Here is a 24,091-nt window from a genome sequence, read left to right as displayed (position 1 = left end):
CAAGTTCCTTGATTCACATTACGGAATTCGCTCTGTGTGATACAACTTCCAATTGTCTCACACCTTCTAAACGTGATCAATTGACTCTGTTTTTTATCCTGAGAAATTTCTCCATCATCTTTCAAAATTGGCCAGTGCCTCAAAATAATCTCTTTAATTCTTTTATGCATCGGGTTATAATCAAACAGGAACGGGAATCTATCTCTATTATTTTTCCTTGTTTTATAATTCAGCAATCCTGATCGATCTAACTTGGAGACTCTCTCAAATGCTTTCTGAATTCTCCTGGTAACCTCGGGCTAACAGTCTTTCCTTTAATTCCATTGCTTGTTCCACAAATTTAGAATATTCTGAATTATTTCTACGTAACCTCACAAATTGGCTATATGGAATAGCCTCAATTGTGTGTCTTGGATGGTAACTCCCTCCGTGCAAGACTGAATTTAGTAGCCGTCGGCTTCCTGAATCCCTCTGTCACCACTTTGTGGTTCTCAATCACCAACCTTAAATCCAAAAAGGTGATATCTCCTCCTCCCCATTCACTTGTGAAAGACAGTTCAAAAGTATTATCCTGTATAAATTCAACAAACTCTAGGAACTTGTCCCTGGTCGATCCCCAGACCACCAAAATGTCGTCCACATACCTCTTCCACACCCCCAGATATTGTCTATACGGATTACGAGAATTATAAATGTATTCTTCTTCCCATAGGGAGAGGTATAAGTTTGCAAGGACAGGGGCCACAGGGGTCCCCATCACTGTCCCCGTCATTTGCTGAAACCACTCCCCCCCAAATTTAAAGGCATTGGAACTCAATACCCACCTGAGACACTCTCCTATAAAGGAGACATAACTGTTATCTTTATGATTTCATCTTAAAATTTCCTCAACTGCAATAACGCCTTTTTCCTGTGGAATGCTACCATATAAATTCACTACATCAATGCTTGCCAAGCTGTATTCATCACTTAACTCCCACTCGTCTACTAATTTCAATACTGCGGTTGAGTCCTTCAAATAGGAGGGAATTTCCTCCAAGGGTCCGAGGGTGTGGTCGAGGAACTTGGAAAGGGGCTCAGTCACTGAGCCCCTTCCAGACACTATAGGCCGTCCTCAGGGATTGACCAGGGACTTATGTATTTTAGGCAAGAAGTACCATACGGGATGTCGTGGACATTCCACAAACAATTGTTCACCCAATTTTTGGCTCAAAAAATTCCCAGTAACTCCTTTTCTAAGCAACGTACGCAGTCCATCCTGGAATTTCTTCGTGGGATAACTTTTTAATTTTAAATAGAAATTCTCATTCAACAATTGTCGTTGGGCCTCTTTAACATAATAATCCTGGCTCATAGCCACTATGTTCCCCCCCTTATCAGCTTTTTTAATAATAAGATCTTGTCTCGATTTTAACCATTTTAGTGCTTTAACTTCTCTATCACTTAAATTTGATGAAATTCCAGGATAGATCTGAGCTTTCACGTCCCTTAGTACTGTCTCTTGAAAAATATCAACCGAGGACCCTGGTGGAAGGGAGAGGGAAAGGGGTTTTAGATTTGATATGAAAAGGATCTTTTTCTTTGTTGTCTTCCTCTAACTTGGAGGGCATACTAATGTCCCCTCCATCTGTTTCTTCAAGTAGATCACATAGATCTTTCAAGATAGCAGAGTCACTCTCTTGCAATTTTAAAGTAAATCCTAAATTTCTTGAAATACCATAACCTAACGGATTAGGAGTTGGACTTATAGATTCTCCCTGTGTTTTATTAAACACGTGATCAATCTTAATTTTCCTTGTTGCTTTATACAAATCCACTTCAAACTTATGAAAATCAAATTCTTGAGTAAGTCCAAAATTCAGGCCTTTACTCAAAAGTTCTATACAATCTTGTGGCAAATCGACCCCTGTTAGATTCACAACGGTCAATTTATTATTAACAGAGTCCGTTTTTTGATCACTACTTTCAACGTTAAAGGGACACTTAAGTCAAACAAAAAAAAAATGAGTTTTACTCACCTAGGGCTTCCAATAGCCCCCTGCAGCTGTCCGGTGCCCTCGCCGTCTCCCTCCGATCCTCCTGGCCCCGCCGGCAGCCACTTCCTGTTTCGGTGACAGGAGCTGACAGGCTAGGGACGCGAGTGATTCTTCGCGTTCCCAGACACATTAGCACCCTCTATGCTGCTATATGGTATATGATATATGCTATAGCAGCATAGATGGCGCTATTGTGGCCAGGAACGCGAAGAATCACTCGCATCCCCAGCCTGTCAGCTCCTGTCACCGAAACAGGAAGTGGCTGGCGGCGGGGCCAGGAGGATCGGAGGGAGACGGCGAGGGCACCGGACAGCTGCAGGGGGCTATTGGAAGCCCCAGGTGAGTAAAACTCATTTTTTTTGTTTGACTTAAGTGTCCCTTTAAGGGTTTCTCCACAACTTGGACTATTTATTAATTATTCTTGTGCTGGGATAGTCCCTTCCAAGAGACTTGTTTCAGTATCCCCGCTTGGGGATTCTGATCTATTTCTCCTCCTCTTTCTCCTCCCCCGTCTTTTCCTCTTTTTGGACGCTTCCCCTTTTTTTATTTGGGTTATTCTGTTTAATTTTCATGGACCCGTCACCTTCTTTCTCATCTGGGCTGTCAGACCCTGACCCTGAAGTATAATGATCTCGCTTAATGGGCTTTTTAGGGAAACGTTTTCTCCAAGGGCGTCCCTGGAAGCCTCTGCCCCCAGTTCCCCATTGGAAAACCCTCCCCTTCTGAAAGTCATCTTGATCTCGTAAAAACTTTCGTAACTTTCTTTCTTTAGTTTCCTTTTGTATTGTAGCCCCTTTTAAATCAATCTTAGTCATCAATGATTTAAAATCATCATCATGCATTAGATCTTTCAATTGTCCTTGCAACTCGGCAATTTCCCCTTTCACCTTTTTATGCTCTATTTTTGTGCGTTCTTGTACTATACTCATTAGATTCTTTGCATGTGTTACATGCGCTCCGCGCCATTTCTCCATAATCACTGGGTCATCTTGATATTCCAGTGGTTCCTGATACATACGAAAACCTCTAGAAGCATAACCTTTATCTCCATATTGTTCAAATGATGCAATAGACCAAAATAATTTGATTTCCTTTGCTGTTGCTCTTGCCAACTTGAACTCAAGTCTTTCCAACACTACATCTCTTCCATCCACTGCCAGGTCATCCACAAAAAAATCTTTCCATTGGTCTCTTCCTGCATGCACTGCCTACATTTCATTCATATCCATTTGGCAAAAGTCCAAACTAAGATCATGCTCAACCACTTCAGTCATGTTATCTTCCTCCATCCCCCCATCCAAAGAAGTCGCCATTGCAGGCAATATATAAATAAAGGAGGAAAGTGGGGAGGACAGTGGTGCTTCTGCTGCTTATCCCAGTGACTCAGTCCTGGTGCCACTTCCACAAAGAAACAAGTTTCCAATAGCCAAACAAAAAAAGAGACTGTACTGGCAAGCACTTCAGGGTAAAAACTGTCACCACTTTAATCACTCAGTAAGAAGCTTCAAGGTCACTTTATATGCATCCAGCAACTTGTGACACTATGGACTGGTCATAATCCATACAATTCAGGCAGCTCCAACTGTTAGTAATTGCAAAAGCAGAATGCTAAGCACATGACATGCACATAAATGCGGGGAGTGTAGATTCAAGCAGTGCAGGCTATACTTGCGTGACCATGGTCGCAGATGCGGATCTGGATGGAAGCGCCGATGCTCAAGGGCTCTCCAGGGCGGCTGCCCTAACAGCCGTTTTGCCCTTGCTTTCCATAGCCTCATCAGAGGGGCGGAATACCGCTACCTGGAACTCGGATAGTTTTTGTGGCTTACCGGCTAGGATGGCCGGTTTCAGCGCATCATGGGCTTATAGTGCGTTTGCTTTGGCGTCTTCCACCTATAAGGCGTCACGCCGTCGCGTTCGCAACCCTCTTACTTCCCACGTCATTACCTGCACTCCGCGGCTGCTAAGCAACTGTTCCGTGCTAGTGCGTAAAGATGAAACTGCGCTTGCTGCCATCTTGTGGCTGGGATGCTAACTGCATCCCTAAAAAAAGGAACCAGAAAGAGCATCGTCGCCTCCATCCCTCAGATCCAAGGAAGAGTGAGTGTGGAGACCAAAGTGACAAAGGCTTAGGGCTTGATTCACAAAGCGGTGCAAAGTGTTTGCACGCCAGTGAAAAGCCCCTTACCACGCCTAAACTCACTTTAGGCATGATAAGAAGCAACTCGCGCGAATTTTCCGCACGCAAAGTTTTGCGCGCGCAACCGCGCACGCGTGCAGCGTCCCCGCTTCGCGCAAAGCTCCCATTAAGCCCTATGGGACTTTGCGCGCGCACGTACGCGTGTACGCGCGTACGCGCGGAAACTTCGCGCGAGTTAGAGCAAAAATCGGTGATAACTCAGTGGTGCAAAGGTTATCACGCCTAAAGTCTTTTAGGCGTGATAACTGAGTTATCACCGCTTTGTGAATCGAGCCCTTAGTGATCAAGATGCAGATAAGCCTGCCTCTGTGTAATGTTTACAAACAACATGGCTGCTGTCATTGTATCACAGGAAGATATAATCATATTCTATTAACGCTGTTTGCAGCTAGATTTGCTGTGTAAACCATCTAAACTTTACATAAGATATATAGGCAAGTTACTTGTTAAACTTAGTTTTTCATCTCGGATCCGCTTTAATATTGAGGCAGAAATGCTTCAGAAATCTAAAAAATGCTGCAGGACCTGAGTTTGTGTTGGGGAGGAAAACGAACCTCTCTGGTGTGCACCAGCCCATTCACTTTCATTAGCCAAGCAGTTTTCCCCCTGGAAGTGCTTTAAAAAACGCTCCAGAACCGCTCCGGTGTGCACCAGCCCTCATTTATTTCCTTTTATCCAGTTGCCTGGATGTCCTGCTCTGCCTCTTATACTTTCAGACATAGACCCAGAACTGACAAGATTAGCTGCATGTTTTTTTCTGGTGTGATTCAGACACTACTGCAGCCAAATAGATCAGCAGGGCTGCCAGGCAACTGATATTGTTTAAAGGACAACTGAAGTGAGAGGGATGTGGAGGCTGCCATGTTTATTTCATTTTAAGCAATACCAGTTGCCTGGCTGTCCTGCTGATCTTCTGCCTCTAATACTTTTAGCCATAGACCCTGAACAAGCATGCAGCAGATCAGGTGTTTCTGACATTATTGTCAGATCTGACAAGATTAGCTGCATGCTTGTTTCTGGTGTGATTCAGACATTACTACAGCCAAATAGATCAGCAAGAATGCCAGGCAACTGGTATTGTTAAATAGTAAATAAAAATGGCAGCCTCCATATCCTTTTCACTACAGTTGTCCAAGAAGCTCCATGCTGCTATCTGCCTTGCTCTCTGACCAGCTTATGCCACACATCCATCTGTGCATTGTAAAATCTGTCCTCACCCTGATTTACGTTCTTAAATGTATCACAAGAGGTGACATATTGAAGGACCACTATTGAGAAAAATTGTAAATTTTAAAATACATACAAACATGCAAATAAGTAGTATTTTTCTTGCTGAGTAAAATGAGCCATAAATTACTTTTTCTCCTATGTTGCTGTCACTTACAGTAGGTAGTAGAAATCTGACAGAAGCGACAGGTTTTGGACTAGTCCATCTCATCCTGGGGGATTCTCAGCAAGGCTGTTATTCTTTATAAAGACCTTTATAATTCCCTGAAAAGGATTTATACAATGATGCTGGCCAGCTTCCTTGCTTGCTGCACACTTTTTTTGGCAGCTGGACAGAGCAACTGCCATTCACTGAGTGCTTTTGAAAATAAACAAAACCCTTAAAATCCCCTATAAGGAGATGGGCTAGTTGGTTCTGTCAGATTTCTACTACTTACTGTAAGTGACAGCAACATAGGAGAAAATTAATTTATTGCTCATTTTACTCTGGAGGAAACATGCTTCTTATTTGTATGTCTTTACATGTATTTTTAATTTTACGATTTTTGCGATAGTGGTCCTTTAACTGCCGGCAGGAGCATCACCGCATAATGTTTGCTTACTGTGTGTTCTGAAGTGAGTAGAAATGACACCTGGTCTCCCAGCGTACACAGGAGAAGAATTCTGCATAATAAACAGAAGGCGGAGGGCGGAGTTCCATACCAATAGACAGCAATATACAGCAATCCTGTATATTATCCTGAGGCAGAAACCAGGATAATTCATGTAAAAGTGGGTATCCTGAATAATCTACTACAGTCTTCTATATATTCCTCTTTAACCACTTTAGCCGTGGGTGTTTTCACCTTCAGGATGAAGGCAATTTTCCCCAGTCAGTGCTCCTTCAATTCATTCGCCAATAATTTTATGGCTACTTATCACTGAAGCAGGAAATTTGGGCGCATGAGGCAGGTGGACAAAAACGGCGCCGCCATTCACTCCCATAATAAATATCGTTTAATCGGCGCCCAACAGGAAAAAAGGGTGCCGGAGAAAAATAACGTTTTAAAAGCGGCGCACGGAGACTTTTAATGTTTTATAACTGCTTCTCATGATTACACATTATTTAATGATTTATAATTTTTTACACATTATTTTTAAACGAAAAACAGTACAATCTTTTTTAAATATTATTTTTAAACGAAAAATTGTACAATTTTTTTTTAAAACATTATTTTTAAACGAAAAACCGCACAATATTTTTTAAAACGTTATTAATGCTTCTTACAGGGGGTCTTAGGTTTAGGCACCACCAGGAGGGTCTTAGGTTTAGGCACCACCAGGAGGGTCTTAGGTTTAGGCACCACCAGGAGGGTCTTAGGTTTAGGCACCACCAGGGGGGTCTTAGGTTTAGGCACCACCAGGGGGGTCTTAGGTTTAGGCACCACCAGGGGGACTTAGGTTTAGGCACCACCAGGGGGGTCTTAGGTTTAGGCATCACCAGGGGGGTCTTAGGTTTAGGCACCACCAGGGGGGTCTTAGGTTTAGGCACCACCAGGGGAATCTAGGGGTTAGGGATAGGTACAGGGAGGGTTCTGTGTGAGAGTAGGGTTAGGTATAGCTTTAGTAACATTCTTATTAATGTTTTATAAAACGCTATTATAAATTTCACTTTTTAAACAGGGAAGATTAACGTTTATACAATTGCTGATTTCATACACATTTTTAATGATTTATAACTTTATAAAACATTATTTTTAAACGAAATATAGCACCAATTTTTTTTAAACGTTATTCATGCTTATCGTTTAAAAACGTGCGCCCTTTTTTCCCGGCGCCCTTTATTAACGTACGCACTTATCACACCTATATGATCTATATCTTGTTTTTTTGCCACCAATTAGGCTTTCTTTGGGTGGTACATTTTGCTAAGAATTATTTTATTCTAAATGCATTTTAACAGGAATAATAAGAAAAAAAAAGGAAAAAAATCATTATTTCTCAGTTTTCGGCCATTATAGTTTTAAAATAAAATGCTCAGCTGTGGATAAAATCCACACATTTTATTTGCCCATTTGTCCCGGTTATTGCAACGTTCAAAATATTTCCCTAGTGCAGCGTATGGCGCAAATATTTTATTTAGAAATAAAGGTGCATTTTTTCAGTTTTGCGTCCATCACTAATTACAAGCCTATATAGGCTCAAAGTAATAAGGTATATAGTAATATACCTTTACAAACTACATATTAAAAAGTTTATTCCCTAAGGTAACGATTTATGTATTTTTTTTTAAACAATTCAATCAATTTTTATTTACCGTATTTTTCGGGCTATAAGACGCACTTTTTCTCCCGCAAAAGGAACAGACTAACCAGAGTACAATGGTTAATTTGCATATATTCAGCAGTGGTGCCTGGGAGACATCTCAAGGTCACTCCAACCTGAATTATCGCAAAGTCTTTCTGTTTTAGGAAAGCAAACTTTTGTTTTTCTCCCCCAAAAGTGGGGAGAAAAAGTTACTGTGTCTTATAGTCCGAATGTAACATTCAGGTACTTGTTTCCTTGGTCCGCAGTGGGGTGGCAGCAGCGCAATACATTCTGAGCTGCATATGAAAATCTGATGTAATTATCCCCAATGCTGGCCCTTTAATCAGTAATCTCACCTATCAGAGCGATCCCCATTGTTTCTAAGCAGCAATGGAGCAGCCGCTGTAATCTTCACAATGCCTCTCCTTTGATCTTCAGTCTGCCTCAGAGTTTCCCGCAGCGCGATCCACAATGTCTCTAAGTGGATTAGGAAAAGCAGCTGTAATCCTCCACAACGATTACTCTTTGATCTTGCCCAGCAGCCCCGCGATTGCTATAGCGGCAGAGTCCACAGCGGCTTCCGTACTGTCTTGCGTACTTACATCACCACATGACCGCGGCGCACGTGTGCCGGGGTCATGTGATGATGAAAGTAAATAAAGCAGTACGGAAGCCGCTGTGCACTCTGTCGCTATAGTGGCTGAAGATGTGCTTTGTCAGCTTGGATTGCGCTGCTGCGGGGCTGCTGGGCAAGATCAGTAATCATTGTGGAGGATTACAGCTGCTTTTCCTCATCCACTTAGAGACAGTGTGGATCGCGCTGCGGGGAACGCTGAGGGCAGACTGGAACGCTGAGGGCAGACTGGATCGCACTGCTAGACACTCAGAGTGAGATTACAGATCAAAGGCAGCTCCTATGCTGTTTAATAACGCCGTGAATCACGCTGCTGCTGCTGATGCCACCACCTCACTGTGAACCTCATTAGGACAGCATGGACACCCAGATCGGACCCAGCTACTGCCACTCAGGCTGGTGAGATCTCATTTAATGCTATTGTATTGGTTGGTTATTTTAGCTGGGGTGGGGGTTGTGTAGTGTAGGTAGTGTGGGGTTGTGTAGTGTAGTGTAGGTAGTGTAGTGTTGTGTAGTGCAGTGTAGCTGGGCGGTTGGGGGTAAGCAGGGGTTTGTGTAGTGTAGTGCAGTCTAGCTGGGGGGGCAGCAAGGGTTAGTGCAGTGCAGTGTAGTTTAGTATAGTGTGTGGGGGCAGCAGGAGTTGTTAGTGTAGCCTAGCAGTGTAACTTAGACATCTTGGGGGGAGGAAAGGTCCATAAGACACTCCTAGACCATAGATGCACCCAGGTTTAGTATATATTTTTTCCCCTGGTTTTTGCCCTTTAAACCTAGGTGCGTCTTATAGTCCGGAGCGTCTTATAGTCCGAAAAATACGGGTAGTTTTTTTTTATTTAGTTTTTTCCATTTTTACTTTAAATTTACTTTTTGACCACTAGGTGACGGTAAGCACTCTCCTGGAAGATACCAGGGAGTGCAAGATCTTTTTTTCAACACATTTTGGTTCATGACTCAAATACCTCCTGATTGGAGACGTTTGATTCATTTGCAGGGAATCGTTTGCCTCCGGGAACACTGGTTCCTCTTCAGCAATCGATCCTGAGCCACCTGCACACTGATACGCGTGCGCAAACACTGCTGGACGGATATATTCGCCCAGATTGCCTTTGAGTGGCGATTTTTGGACAAATATATCCGTCCAGATTAGATTAAGTGGTTAAAGAGAAACTTAAGTGAAAAAAGGAAAAAAATAAATCAATACATTGCAGAGTGAGAAGTTAAAAAATGGAAGAGAGAAGAAATGATTGATATTCACCATGTAATGGGTTTATATTGTTTGATCCACAATCAGCCTGCAGGTCATCATCTTTGCTGCCATTGTCTATATCCACACCCCCTAACAATGCGATAGGCCAAAAAGGTTTTTTTTTTAACAGATTTACAGTACATATGCACAGAGGGGCATACTGGTTGCTTGGCAGTTGGAAAAAGCTGTTATTTCCCACAATGCAACAAGGCTCACAGACAGGAAACTGTCAGGGCCTAGGCCCTGACATCACACTGTGGGAGGGGTTTCACCACAATATCAGCCATACAGAGCCCCCTGATGATCTATTCAAGAAAAGGTAAAGATTTCTCATGGGAAAGTGGGCATCGGCTACTGATTGGGATGAAGTTCAATCCTTGTTTACAAAAAAATAAAATAAGTTGTTGTTATTTACATTATCTACAAAAATATAAACAATATTCTGATGGCACTTTTTATGTCTCCGATTTTACAGTTATATACTCCTCCCTGAGGAAGCGGGATTATACCTGCGAAACGCTTTGCATTGTATTCTGGAGTATGTGAATAAATTCGTATGTGTTTGAAAATCGCCAATTTTATGTCAGCTTCAGGGAAGGTAAGTCCACCACTGCCTCCCTAGAAATGTTAAAGTTTTTAACAATTTTTATCCTATTTACTCCTCTGTTTACCTTATTGTGAATTCTTATTTACAGTTCCTCTTTAAGTTCTGTTAGACAGAGAATCAAAGTTGTCACTTACTTCTCGTTTCTAGAGTAGGTCTACCAGAGAACAGGAGGCTGTTGGCCAGTAATTTGCATGGTCCCATCAGGAATACTTGGATGGTTTTGATGGCGTGCTTGTCTGCACTCAGTTCCTCCCTTACCCGAGAGGCTAATGGAGATGGGGAAGATATCCAGATACCTTGATCGACATCTAGATGCAGCAAATCCTCACCATCCAGAGCCAGCTTGTAAAATGTAAGCTTTGTTGTCTCAGGATCAGAAAAGCATCCAGCCAGGATCTGTGCTGTGAATGGGCCTGATAGAAACAGTGGACATTCGTGTCAAAACAAAATGCTATTTTACTTACTCATGTAGGGCTTTATTCACTACAGCGTGCAAAGTGTTAGCACGCCAGTGAAAAGCCACTTTGCACGTGTTAACATGCTTTGCACGTGCTAACTAGGGTGCTAAGTACTTAGCACGGGCAAACTACTTAGCACCATAGTTTGCATGTGCTTCAAGCAGATGGTACTCTGCGAGCGCGTAGGGCGGCATCCTCCACTCTGGATTTGTGTGTTTTGTAAGGTAATACCCTTGGGCATCAGTATAGCCTGCACATTGCACTTTATTATGCACTAATACACCTTTTGTTTTTATGAATGTGAATGTGATCTACACATGTATGTTGTTTAAACGGCACGGGTGGTGGGGTGTGGACTGCGGAGCATATCCCGGTTTTTCTGGGTGTGGGTCGCAGCCCGCTATCCCACCTCTTATGCACGAATATTATACACTTATTTTATGTTGCAGGTTTATCACGTATTAATTGGTGGCTCATATCAGCCTCCTCTTTCTTTTTTGCACGGCTTAATCTCTTGCCCAGATTCATTGTAATTTGATGTTATTGTAATCACATCCAGGGATTCCTTATTATAGGAATTATGGGGGTTTTTATGCGTTTTAATGTTTTTATGTGAATTGATTGTTAATAAAAGTTATTATTTTTAATACAAACTACTATATGGATTGATTTCTATATATACCGGATATCACTCTTAAGGGGAGCCTTTTTCTTTATGTTTATGGTATGAATACAATTCCCCTGAATGCTATCTAGGGACTTATAAATCTGTTTGCTCGACAAACAACCTATATCTTTTGGTGCTTACAGTATGTGCGGTAAGGTAACACGGCAAAAGTCTTACGCGCATCGCATAATGAAATCTATACAGTAATGATTCAAGATATACATTCCACTTGCTTGATCTGCAGTGACTTGCTAAGTATCATTATCACGTGAAGTCACTGCAGATCACGATACTCTGCGTTTGCACACATACCTTTACGCACATGTTAGCACGTGCAAAGCGGCTTTTCACTGTCGTGCTAAGTGTTCGAAAGGCTTTGAGAATCGAGCCCCAGGTATTTTTGTGACTGCAATTGTTAGGAGTGTAAAGATTATGATGGCCACACTTATTTTATGACCCTTGTAAGATGGACCCCCAGGATTTGAGGGTCACCAAGGAAGGAAGAGATAGGTATGGCCCTATTAAAGCTTTGCTGGGGGGCTCAGTGATTTGTAGTTACGTCCCTCTGCACTGCCTTTGTTATTCTGTCTGGCGCCAGAGGCGCTGGGTACGTTTGGGTAAGATTAGCGGCTATCGTAGGAAATTTGGGCACTGATAAAATAAACAAACTGCCGCTTAAAATAACAGGCCCCCAAATGTACTATTATAGCCACTAATCGCTACTTTTAACATGGATGCCTATGGCAACGCCCAAACTTCCCCAGGGCCCCAAATTCCAAAGCTCACAATACGTTGTTGCTACAATAACAGAAAGGATCCGCAAGCTGCAGTGAGGTAAAAAAAAAAAGCCGGTATTCTTATTCAAAAATTCGCAGACAAATTTCTCAAAAACAAATTTTGATGTGAAAATTGTCACAGACCGCAAGGCCGGCCTGCGGATGGGGTCAATCGATCAGCATCAGAAATCCTCTCACACGGTCGTTTTGCTCATCACAAAGGGTAACCCGACTTCGCAATTTGATGAACTGACTCGCGGAGGGAGCGTTCAGACGCCAGAGGATTCACCACACACATACAATTCAAAGATCTGCCACGAAGCGGGTTACACAGCCCGCTACTGTAATTATACTAGGACTTCGAGAACGCTCTATTAACCCTTAGCAGTATGCAGGTATCTGGGTCAGATCGTTATATCTGGGCCGGGTTCTCGCATACGGGTTATAAAGGCACACCTCTATTAAACACAGGGTAGCGATTTCAGGACAATAGGTACGATTGTGTATATTCAGCAACAGGTCATAAGCGCTAAACGATTTTTAAAACGTTTAATAACAAAAATGCATTACATACAGTTATATACACCAATTAACATATACACACAGAGCTTAAAAATAAAAAGGAATAAAATCAGAAAGTTCTTACTTAGTTATGGCTGCAGTCCATTTGGAGAATGAAGAAAAAGAGTCCGATTTAAAAGAAGGCATTAATGTAAGAGTCCTTGAACATAGCATGCGTCGGTTCCCCTTGAACGCATGCCTGGACTTTCCTGGTTGATGGAATTTGGAGAACTGCGTGGGTTTGGTCCCGCCCCACTTTTATAGGACCTGAGTTTTGGGCTGTCACTACCTGGAAAGTAGGTGTGTTTAAGGCGGGGTTACCTCCTAATCAGCAGGTTTCCACCCCCCAGACTCAGAGCAAAAAAATTAACATTTATGAATTCTCTGTGTGACTCAGCCCCAGATTGGCGGATCGCAAATCCGAGGCTATATTCATAAGCGGTCTGCGACCCTGTATCAGACGAGGCTACACATGCCTATTCTATCGCATTTTCTCTACGCAGGCGGCTAAAGCCGTTTCTCTACTGCTTCCTGATAGCTAGAAAATTGTAATTCAGGTGAATGATAGAACTGATTTCTAGGTATCAGAAAATGTGTTTTTTGTCTTTCTGCGACAAGGCTATTTTGAATTACAAATACATAAAAGTTCTCTTTGTTTGATTGTATGATTTTGGAGGGAATATCTTATCTCTACCAGTTCGAGCTGGTTTCTTGGGAGAGAGCTGAAGCAGGAAATGGTCCTCGGCGGAAGGTCAGTCAGGTGTGAAATTCCTTTCTGACCTGACACAGGATGTGGGTGAGGGGTTTTGCTTTCAGTGGAAGAGAGCAAAAGGAAAAGGTATTTTGTTTTATTCTACACAGGACTGACAGTAATGGGCTGGACCATTACGCAAGTCATTGGCGATTGCGCACGACTTTCCGTAATGTTCACCACAAAAATGACTTTGGCAAAAAATCGCAAGTAACAGTGGTGAGCTGTACCTTTCACTCCTGCGGCCTGCAAGCTGGTTATGGCATGTTTGTGACAATAATAGATATAGTTCATAAGGGCCATATCGATGAACTTCCACTCTAAGTCTGACAGGTTCCCTTTAGACCAGCTCTGGGTGAAGACGATCCCCTCAGATGCATTGTGGAAAGAGTGGGTCACAATCCCACCAAACTGTGCCGTACCCCAGGGGTGCATCGTCAGGTTGTCTGTAAATTCTCCTGTTTGGACGATCACCAGCTCGTAGCACCCTAAATGCAAAGACAAAACTCAAGATAGGACTGTATGCAACATTCTCCACATTATTACAGTAAGGCCTATTTCACAGTGGTCAGTTGCTTTGCAGAATAATTCTGCACGTTAGCTCACTTCCCATACACTTCTATGGGGCTGTTCACAGTCATGCGCTGTAACTGACAGCAATATTCCAACTTGCTGCAAGCATGTTTTGTATTAACCCTGGCATTCTGAAACATTGCGGCGCACGGCCGCGGGAGGGTTTTTTGAAGGTATTTTTTTTAACACGTAGCTAGCCTATCGCTAGCTACATGCTTCCCCCCTCCCTGTGGCGTCCTCCCGTACCCTCCGATCGCCGACGGCGCTATTACGCAACAGGAAATCCCGTTCTAAACGGGATTTCCTGTATGGTTTTCCCCCGTCACCATGGCGACGATCGTGATGACGTCATCGACGTCATGACATCAGGGGGAGTCCCGATCCACCCCATAGCGCAGCCTGGCGGTGATTGGCCAGGCTGCGCAAGGGGTCTAAGGGGGGGCCCTCTTTCGCGGCGGGTAGCGGCGGATCGGCGGTGAGCGGCGGCGATCAAAACAAACACGCAGCTAGCAAAGTGCTAGCTGCGTGTTTGAAAAAAAAATTGTGCAAATCGGCCCACCAGGGCCTGAGCGGTGCACAGCGGCGTTACCGGACGAGCTCAGCTCGTCCGTAACGCTAAGGAGGTTAAAGTATACAGTATGTCCAATTTCCATTGCAGTTCACACTAGTTTGTTTTTCATCTCGAATCCGCTTTAAAGGAGTTGTCAGGCAAAAATTAAGAAAATAAGCGCAACTTACCGGGGGCTTCCTCCAGCCCCAAGCTCCCAGCACGTCCCTCACCGCAGCTCTGCCCGCAGCCGTTCGCCGGAGCTCCGACCCGGTCCCCGACGATGACGTCAGAGCGATGATGTCAGATCTGGAGGTCGCTCTGTACTGCGCCTGCACGATCGGCGCTGTCAATCACCGCCACGTGGGCCGGAGCGGACTGCGCAGACGCAGAACTACTGTGTCTGCGCAGTCCGCTCCGGCCCACGTGGCGGTGATTGACAGCGCCGATCGCGCAGGCGCAGTACAGAGCAACCTCCAGGTCGCTCTGACGTCATCGCCGGGGACCGGGTCGGAGCTCCGGCGAACGGCTGTGGGCAGAGCTGCGGCGAGGGACGTGCTGGGAGCTTGGGGCTAGAGGAAGCCCCCAGTAAGTAGCGCTTATTTTCTTAATTTTTGCCTGACAACTCCTTTAAAGCGGATTCGAGATGAAAAACTAACTTTAACAAGTACCTCGTCTGTATATCTTATCTAAAGTTTAGATAGTTTACACAGCAAATCTAGCTGCAAACCGCTTCAACTGTTTATTATTATTTATTCCTGTGATACAAGAGGGCAGCCATGTTCAGCTTGCCTGTGTGTAATGTGATAAACAGATCTGTATCTCCCAATCCCCTCTCCTCCTCCCTCCTCCCCTCTGCCTCTAAAATCTCTGGCTAGTAACCTCCCCCTCCTCCTGCCCAAACAGAGCTCCCATGAGCCCTTGCTACTAAGGCTGAGAGTGCCAAGGCTCTCTAGTAAGCTGTGGGTGAGGCTTGTTTAGTTTATAGGGAATTAGAGTATTATTAGAGTATTAAAACAAAAACAAAAAAGTATTTGGCTTGAGGAATGCCCTATAAACTATGTGAAAGGAACAAAATTATGCAATGACTAAAAGTTTGTCTGCCGCCCGAGGTAACGACGCGGACTGTATTTTCTCTACATTTATCAGGTATATACTTTTATTTTCCTATGGAATGCATCTGTTTTCACCATATTGGTGTTTATTATTTACTTGGGTTTAGTGTTGGGCGAACAGTGTTCGCCACTGTTCGGATTTGCACGGACATTTTGGTGTTCGGGCACCGTTCGGGCTCGGCCGAACACCTCATGGTGTTCGGGCAAAAGCTCGGCCATATTGCTGAACTGCGAGCGCATGGCCGAACGGTCCCCCGAACATTTGGCTAGCGCTGTGATTGGCCGAACGGGTCACGTGGTTCGGCCCGAACGCGCTCTGATTGGCCGAACGGGTCAAGTTGCTCAGGTAAATAAATACCCGATCCCGATCATTTCCCCGTCATTTGTCTGTGGGATTAGCTTTGGGTAGGCAAGCAGGTTAGATAGAGTATCTCTCGCTCTCCAGCCAGGCTAGCCAGGGTCCCCCCCAGTCAGTGTGTGTGTGTGCTGCTGCGTTCAGTAGTACACCGGCGCTCAGTCACCCCATTACTATTTAGCATTCTGTACTCTGCCAATCAGTGTTATATTGCTGCGATCTGTAGTACACCGGCGCTCAGTCACCCCATTACTATTTAGCATTCTGTACTCTGCCAATCAGTGTATATATAGCTGGGATCTGTAGTACACCAACGCTCAGTCACCCCATTGCTATTTAGCATTCTGTACTCTGCCAATCAGTGTATATATTGCTGCGATCTGTAGTGCACCTACGCTCAGTCACTCCATTACTATATAAAGCATTGTGTACGCTGCCAATCAGTGTATATATATTACTGGGATCTGTAGTGCACCAACGCTCAGTCACTCCATTACTATATAAAGCATTGTGTACGCTGCCAATCAGTGTATATATATTACTGAGATCTGTAGTACAACAACGCTCAGTCACTCCATTACTATATAAAGCATTGTGTACGCTGCCAATCAGTGTATATATAGCTGGGATCTGTAGTGCACCAATGCTCAGTCACTCCATTACTATATAAAGCATTGTGTACGCTGCCAATCAGTGTATATATATTACTGGGATCTGTAGTACACCAACGCTCAGTCACTCTATTACTATATAAAGCATTGTGTACGCTGCCAATCAGTGTATATATAGCTGGGATCTGTAGTGCACTAACGCTCAGTCACTCCATTACTATATAAAGCATTGTGTACGCTGCCAATCAGTGTATATATATTACTGGGATCTGTAGTACACCAACACTCAGTCACCCCATTGCTATTTAGCATTCTGTACTCTGCCAATCAGTGTATATATTGCTGGGATCTGTAGTACACCAACGCTCAGTCACCCCATTACTATTTAGCATTGTGTACTCTGCCAATCAGTGTATATATTGCTGGGATCTGTAGTACACCAACGCTCAGTCACCCCATTGCTACTTAGCATTGTGTACTCTGCCACTCAGTGTATATAATATTGCTGGGATCGTTAGTACACCGGCGCTCAGACAGTCACCCCATTACTACAGGGAGTGCAGAATTATTAGGCAAGTGGTATTTTTGAGGAATAATTTTATTATTGAACAACAACCATGTTCTCAATGAACCCAAAAAACTCATTAATATCAAAGCTGAATATTGTTGAAAGTCGTTTTTAGTTTGTTTTTAGTTTTAGCTATTTTAGGGGGATATCTGTGTGTGCAGGTGACTATTACTGTGCATAATTATTAGGCAACTTAACAAAACACAAATATATACCCATTTCAATTATTTATTTTTACCAGTGAAACCAATATAACGTCTCAACATTCACAAATATACATTTCTGACATTCAAAAACAAAACAAAAACAAATCAGTGACCAATATAGCCACCTTTCTTTGCAGGGACACTCAAAAGCCTGCCATCCATAGGCGGACTGGCCTGGGGGGATGGGGGGCAGCTTCCCCCCGGGCCGCCTCCTGCCTCTGTGTTTTGGGCCGCTGGCTGGATGTCTGGCAAAAGAGGAAAGGGACGACTTATTTCCTCTTTAAAAAAGGTCCCCTCCTGCGCCCTGTTCAGTAGATAGGCTGCAGTGATTAGTCTCACCAGCGGCTGGCCCGAGAGAAGATCAGCTGAGCGGCCAGTGTGACGAGTACTGCAGGCAATACACATCACTGCTCTTCTCCTGCTACTGCTAGATGTGGCGCCCCGCCCCCTGTCTTAGCGGCGATTTTAAAGTGTGTCATCAGTGAATTCAGAGGTGAATGAAGAGAGAGCAGCGGGGAGCATCTCTAAAACACATATAGAAGGCAGCGGTGACAGGACAGTGTAAGTTGCAAACTCGGGAGATTAGATTGATTGCCAGCCTGACTTTCTGACCTCCCTTATCTTTTGTTTTGTCCAAGTGTGTGTCTCTTCTTCCCAGGCCCTCCTCCTCCCCTGCTATCTCCTCTCTCCCAAATGTTATGGCTTGTTTCATCAGCATGTCCTTCCCGAATGGGACAGAGATGGCTGCAGTCCTGTGTGATCTCTGCTGTAACTGTTTCTCTTTTCCTCATGCTCTCTGTCTTCTTCTGTCTCCCTCACCATGCCCCCCCATCTTTTTTACGTACTCCATTTCTCTTTCCCACATTCCTGTCCCTCTTGTCTAATTTTCATATATCTGTCCCTCTCTCCCACAAAATCTCTATTATACACACGCATCCACCCACCCCTGGCATCTTCCACAGCACATTACAGAGTACATAATCATGACACTGTTCTCATAGGAGCTCACAATCTAATCCTACCATAGTCATAGTCTAATGTCCTACCATATTATTATTATGTATTCATATACCACTGACATCTTCTGCAGCACATTACAGAGTACATAGTCATGTCACTGACTGTCCTCAGAGGAGCTCACACTCTAATCCTACCCTAGTCATAGTCTAATGTCCTACCATATTATTATTATGTATTTATATAGCACTGACATCTTCTGCAGCACATTACAGAGTACATAGTCATGTCACTGACTGTCCTCAGAGGAGCTCACACTCTAATCCTACCCTAGTCATAGTCTAATGTCCTACCATATTATTATTATGTATTTATATAGCACTGACATCTTCTGCAGCACATTATAGAGTACATAGTCATGTCACTGACTGTCCTCAGAGGAGCTCACACTCTAATCCTACCCTAGTCATAGTCTAATGTCCTACCATATTATTATTATGTATTTATATAGCACTGACATCTTCTGCAGCACATTACAGAGTACATAGTTATGTCACTGACTGTCCTCACAGGAGCTCACAATCTAATCCTACCTACCTTTCCTAAAGGTGCGTAGACACGCACTACTTCCGCCAACGACGGGTCCCCCAGACCCTGCCGCTGGGTGGAAGTTCTGCCGACAGTAGCACGTGTGTACACACTGTCGGCAGACTGATAAGGCTGTTTCTGAACGATCCGCTCAGAGGATCGTTCAGAAACGGCCTTATCAGTCTGCCGACAGCGCGTACGCACGTGCTACTGTCGGCAGAACTTGCGCCCAACAGGACGGTCTGGGGGACCCATCGTTGGCAGAAGTAGTGCGTGTCTACGCACCTTAACAGGCGGTAACATATTTGCATATCCCATAATGTTTGTGAAAAGGTATTCTGAAATGAAGACGGTCTTGCTTGATAATCTGATCCTGCAATGTGAAGGACATTATACCTGAAATTGTTCTATGAGGCCATCATGTCGGAACTTATTTTGTAGGCAACGTAATACTGTAGCTGCTGATTTTTTTTTTTGCATGGTGGCCGCATGTACTGCATGGCATGTGGTTTATATCATATGGTTGGGTTCTATAGTGTGTGATTTTTGTTTTGCTTTTTTTTTGGAAGGGGGGAGGTAACACAGGTTCCTTGCCTGGGGTGACAAAAAGGCTAGTAACAGCCCTGTTTCTTGGGAAGAGGTTTCTGCAGCAGCGGGCAGGGGCGTAGCAATAGGGGTTGCAGAGGTTGCGACCGCATCGGGGCCCTTGGGCCAGAGGGGTCCCAAAGGGCATTCCCTCAACTACAGTTTTAGCTCTCTATTGATCCTTTGCTCATAATAATCCCCTCTATAGATACTTTGAATAGTGGTAATCATTAACAAGCTATTTCCCATCCCCTTCTTGCACCTCTGACACTGTAGTTGCCATTGGCAGGTTTTGGTGCGCCGTATCAGTTGTTATGTATAGAGTGCTTGGGGGGCCCAATTGTAAAACTTGCATCGGGGCCCACAGCTCCTTAGCTATGCCACTGGCAGCGGGACAATGTGTTCATACGACTACAGTGATTCCTTCAGCTACTGAGTGGTAATAACAGATAGGGCACCCTTGATATTTACTCACTTATAGTTTGTTAACCACGCTCTCCCCTCAGCCCATATCATTTTAATTTCTTCCTTCGTGGGGAGAAACAGTACAGATGGAGGACGATCTGGGATGAGGAGTCAAGCTTTATGGGGCCTATTGACAGGATAACGTAACTCAGATGCTGCAGATTTTTCAGCTGCACATTTTGTTTCACTGTATCTCACTATCTTAAAGGTGCTCTATGTAGATAATCTACAGTATGTATTTGCATGTAATGCTGTGCTGCTTTACACTTAATACGTTTGCTCACAAAAAATATATGGCTTTGGGCTAGGACTGCCGGGAAAGGGCCTCTAGGTTGTGTTTCCCCCCAGGCCAAAAGGTCCCAGTCCTCCCCTGCTGCCATCCATGGATTCTGTCAATGTTTTGATCTGTTCACCATCAACATTGCGTGCAGCAGCAACCACAGCCTCCCAGACACTGTTCAGAGAGGTGTACTGTTTTCCCTCCTTGTAAATCTCACATTTTATGATGGACCACAGGTTCCCAATGGGGTTCAGATCAGGTAAACAAGGAGGCCATGTCATTAGTTTTTCTTCTTTTATACCCTTTCTTGCCAGCCACGCTGTGGAACACTTGGACGCGTGTGATGGAACATTGTCCTGCATGAAAATCATGTTTTTCTTGAAGGATGCAGACTTCTTCCTGTACCACTGCTTGAAGAAGGTGTCTTCCAGAAACTGGCAGTAGGACTGGGAGTTGAGCTTGACTCCATCCTAAACCCGAAAAGGCCCCACAAGCTCATCTTTGATGATACCAGCCCAAACCACTACTCCACCTCCACCTTGCTGGCGTCTGAGTTGGACTGGAGCTCTCTGCCCTTTACCAATCCAGCCACGGGCCCATCCATCTGGCCCATCAAGACTCACTCTCATTTCATCAGTCCATAAAACCTTAGAAAAATCAGTCTTGAGATATTTCTTGGCCCAGTCTTGACGTTTCAGCTTGTGTGTCTTGTTCAGTGGTGGTCGTCTTTCAGCCTTTCTTACCTTGGCCATGTCTCTGAGTATTGCACACCTTGTGCTTTTGGACACTCCAGTGATGTTGCAGCTCTGAAATATGGCCAAATGGGTGGCAAGTGGCATCTTGGCAGCTGTACGCTTGACTTTTCTCAGTTCATGGGCAGTTATTTTGCGCCTTGGTTTTTCCACACGCTTCTTGCGACCATGTTGACTATTTTGAATGAAACGCTTGATTGTTCGATGATCACGCTTCAGAAGCTTTGCAATTTTAATAGTGCTGCATCCCTTTGCAAGATATCTCACTATTTTTGACTTTTCTGAGCCTGTCAAGTCCTTCTTTTGACCCATTTTGCCAAAGGAAAGGAATTTGCCTAATAATTATGCACACCTGATATAGGGTGTTGATGTCATTAGACCACACCCCTTCTCATTACAGAGATGCACATCAGCTAATATGCTTAATTGGTAGTAGGCTTTCGAGCCTATACAGCTTGGAGTAAGACAACATGCATAAAGAGGATTATGTGGTCAAAATACTCATTTGCCTAATAATTCTGCACTCCCTGTATATAGCATTGTGTACTCTGCCACTGAGTGTATATAATATTGCTGGGATCGTTAGTACACCGGCGCTCAGTCACCCCATTACTATATAGCATTGCGTACTCTGCCAATCAGTGTGTATAATATTGCTGGGATCAGTAGTACACTGCCGCTCACTCAGTCACCCCATTACTATATAGCATTGCTGGGATCTGTAGTACTCTGCTCACCCACCTATACCATTGTACTGCCAGTCACTGTGTATATTGCTGGGATCTGTAGTACTTCACTCACCGTCAACCACTATATAGCATTGCGTATTCTGCCAGTCAGTGTGTATATTGCTGGGATCAGTAATACTCCACTCACCGTCAACCACTATATGAGCTCACCATGAGTTCCTCAGAGACCTCCGCTGTGAGCAGCACTCCCAACAACAGCAACAGCCAACGCCCCACGCAAGCTATAACATCCACCCCAGCAGCCAGTGGTCAGCAGCAGCCCTCCCCGGAGGAGAACGTTGTGTCCATCGGTCCGGCGCCAGAGCGATTATTGAGGGCTGCCATTGAGGAGATGATGGGGCCTGATGTGGAGGAGGAGGTCGGGCTCGGGCCAGCATCCCAAGTTAATGTTGAGGACGATGAGGGGTCTGTGTCTGGGGATGTCGGGGTGGCAGAGGTGGTGGGTGGGTCAGACTCAGGAGAAGAGTTGTATGATGAGGATGATGATCGGGACCATCTGTATGTGCCTCAGAGTCCGACCCCGGAAAACATGTTGTATCGTGTGTTTAGGTACTAAAATCTGCGTTCCCAATACTGCCCGGGTCCACGGATCCATATAATTTTTTGGGCAGCACTATCAAACTGTGGTACTATGAGTGAGTTGCCATGGTCCTTCTGTGCTGTCACACTCACCGTCTGTCTGCAGATGGATTGTTCAACACAGCTACGCCATGTAGTCCTTGACCATCTTCTCCAGGCGATCGGTGTTGGAGGACGTGGAACTGCCCGATTCCTGTTCTGTGGGCTGCTGCATGGGTGTCAGAAAATGTTCCCACTCCAAGGACACTGCCAATACCATTCCCTTTTGGGCACTAGCAGCAGCTTGTGTTCTTTGCTGCCCTCCTGGTCCTCCTGGGTTTGCTGAAGTCAGTCTGTCAGCGTACAACTGGCTAGAGAAGGAGGAGGATGTCAATCTCCTCTCTAAAGTCTCCATCCTCAAGGGCCTGCTGGAATTGTTCCATTTTTGACCTGTCTGACACTTTCTTCAATCAGTTTTTTAACATTGTGTTTGTATAAACTGGGTATAAACCCAGTAATTGGTGTTGTCCAGAATAATGAATAATAATGAATAGTGAATAATGCGCGGGCCGCGTTCAATGCAGACTAGCATGAATTGAGCCATGTGTGCCAGAGAGTCCTGCCAGACTCCTCTGTCTTCATGTTCTTGTGAGCGTTGTGATTGTTGTGATGCACCATATTCGTCACCAGCATCACTTTCTTCCTCTTCTGCTGTCCATTCCCGCTAAATTGTGGAAGTCCAACGTGCACCGCTCTGTCCCTCGGCAGTGGGGGCATCCAATTCCTGCTCCAACTCCATCTGTTCCTCGTCCTGTTCTTTGTCATAGCTGGGACCAGCGTTTCCTGAGGCAGATTGCCTGATGTTGGTATCATCACGCTGATCGTTTTCATCTTCAGATTCCCCCACTTGCATCATGCCAGCGGTTTCCATCTTCAACATTGATTTTTTCAGTAAACACAGCAGTGGTATTGTAATGCTGACTGTAGAGTTGTCACTGCTCAGTCACAAGCAACGTGGATTGCTCAAAATGTTGGAGGACTTGGCAGAGGTCCAACATGGTGGCCCAATCAGATCCACAGAAGCTTGGTAGCTAGCTGCTGGAATGCGCCTCGGCACTGCGCAAAAGCGTGCTAGCATGTGCAGCGTAGAATTCCAGCACGTAGGGAGGGACATCACCCAGCGAGCGATGGTGCGCTAGATTGAAGCGCTCCTGCATCTCTTGGTGAGTCCTTCAGAAGCGGTACTGGACTTTAAAAAATGTTTTTTTTTTTTCCCTTCAACAGAAGATCTGCCACGTTGGAGTGAGGAGGACGCCGCCGACCCCGACACCAAGCTGAACCCCGGCGAACTCCAAGCAGAGGATCTTCAGGAACCCTCAAGGCTTCGAGCAAGCTGAGGAGGATCAGCAGTCCCGACGAGACCTCTCCTCATATGTGACTGTGTGCAGTGGAATAGAGCTCCCCAGAACAACCTCTCACTTGTCACTTTGTCACTGGTCACTTTGTCACTTTGTCATTTTGTCACTTTGTCACTTTGTCACTGGTCACTTTGTCATTTTGTCACTTTGTCAGTCACTGTGGTCACTTTGTCAGTCACTTTGCCACTTTGTCACTTTGTCACTGGTCACTGTCACTTTTCACTTTGTCACTTGTCACTTGGTCACTTGGTCACTTGTCCAGATGATCTCGGTACACCTCCTGCGATTCAAATTCCTGCACACATTGCTCTGGGATTT

The 24,091-nt window shown here is 44.6% G+C and overlaps 1 protein-coding gene across 1 annotated transcript in view; it reads right to left on the bottom strand.

Moving 5' to 3' along the window:
- The window catches only part of LOC137527284 (antigen-presenting glycoprotein CD1d-like), an 85,332-nt gene that overhangs the window by 22,473 nt on the left and 38,768 nt on the right, over positions 1 to 24,091 (bottom strand). The window contains exons 3-4 of the mRNA XM_068247793.1: positions 13,677 to 13,934; positions 10,368 to 10,646 (exon numbers count right to left, since the gene is read on the bottom strand). Of these exons, the coding sequence (XP_068103894.1) occupies positions 10,368 to 10,646; positions 13,677 to 13,934 (537 nt within the window). The remainder of the gene's footprint in view (positions 1 to 10,367; positions 10,647 to 13,676; positions 13,935 to 24,091) is intronic.

This window comes from Hyperolius riggenbachi, chromosome 8, assembly GCF_040937935.1.
Source record: "Hyperolius riggenbachi isolate aHypRig1 chromosome 8, aHypRig1.pri, whole genome shotgun sequence".
Classification (NCBI taxonomy): domain Eukaryota; kingdom Metazoa; phylum Chordata; class Amphibia; order Anura; family Hyperoliidae; genus Hyperolius; species Hyperolius riggenbachi.
Note: the sequence above shows the minus strand (reverse complement) of the source record. Positions and strands in the feature narration are given on the sequence as shown.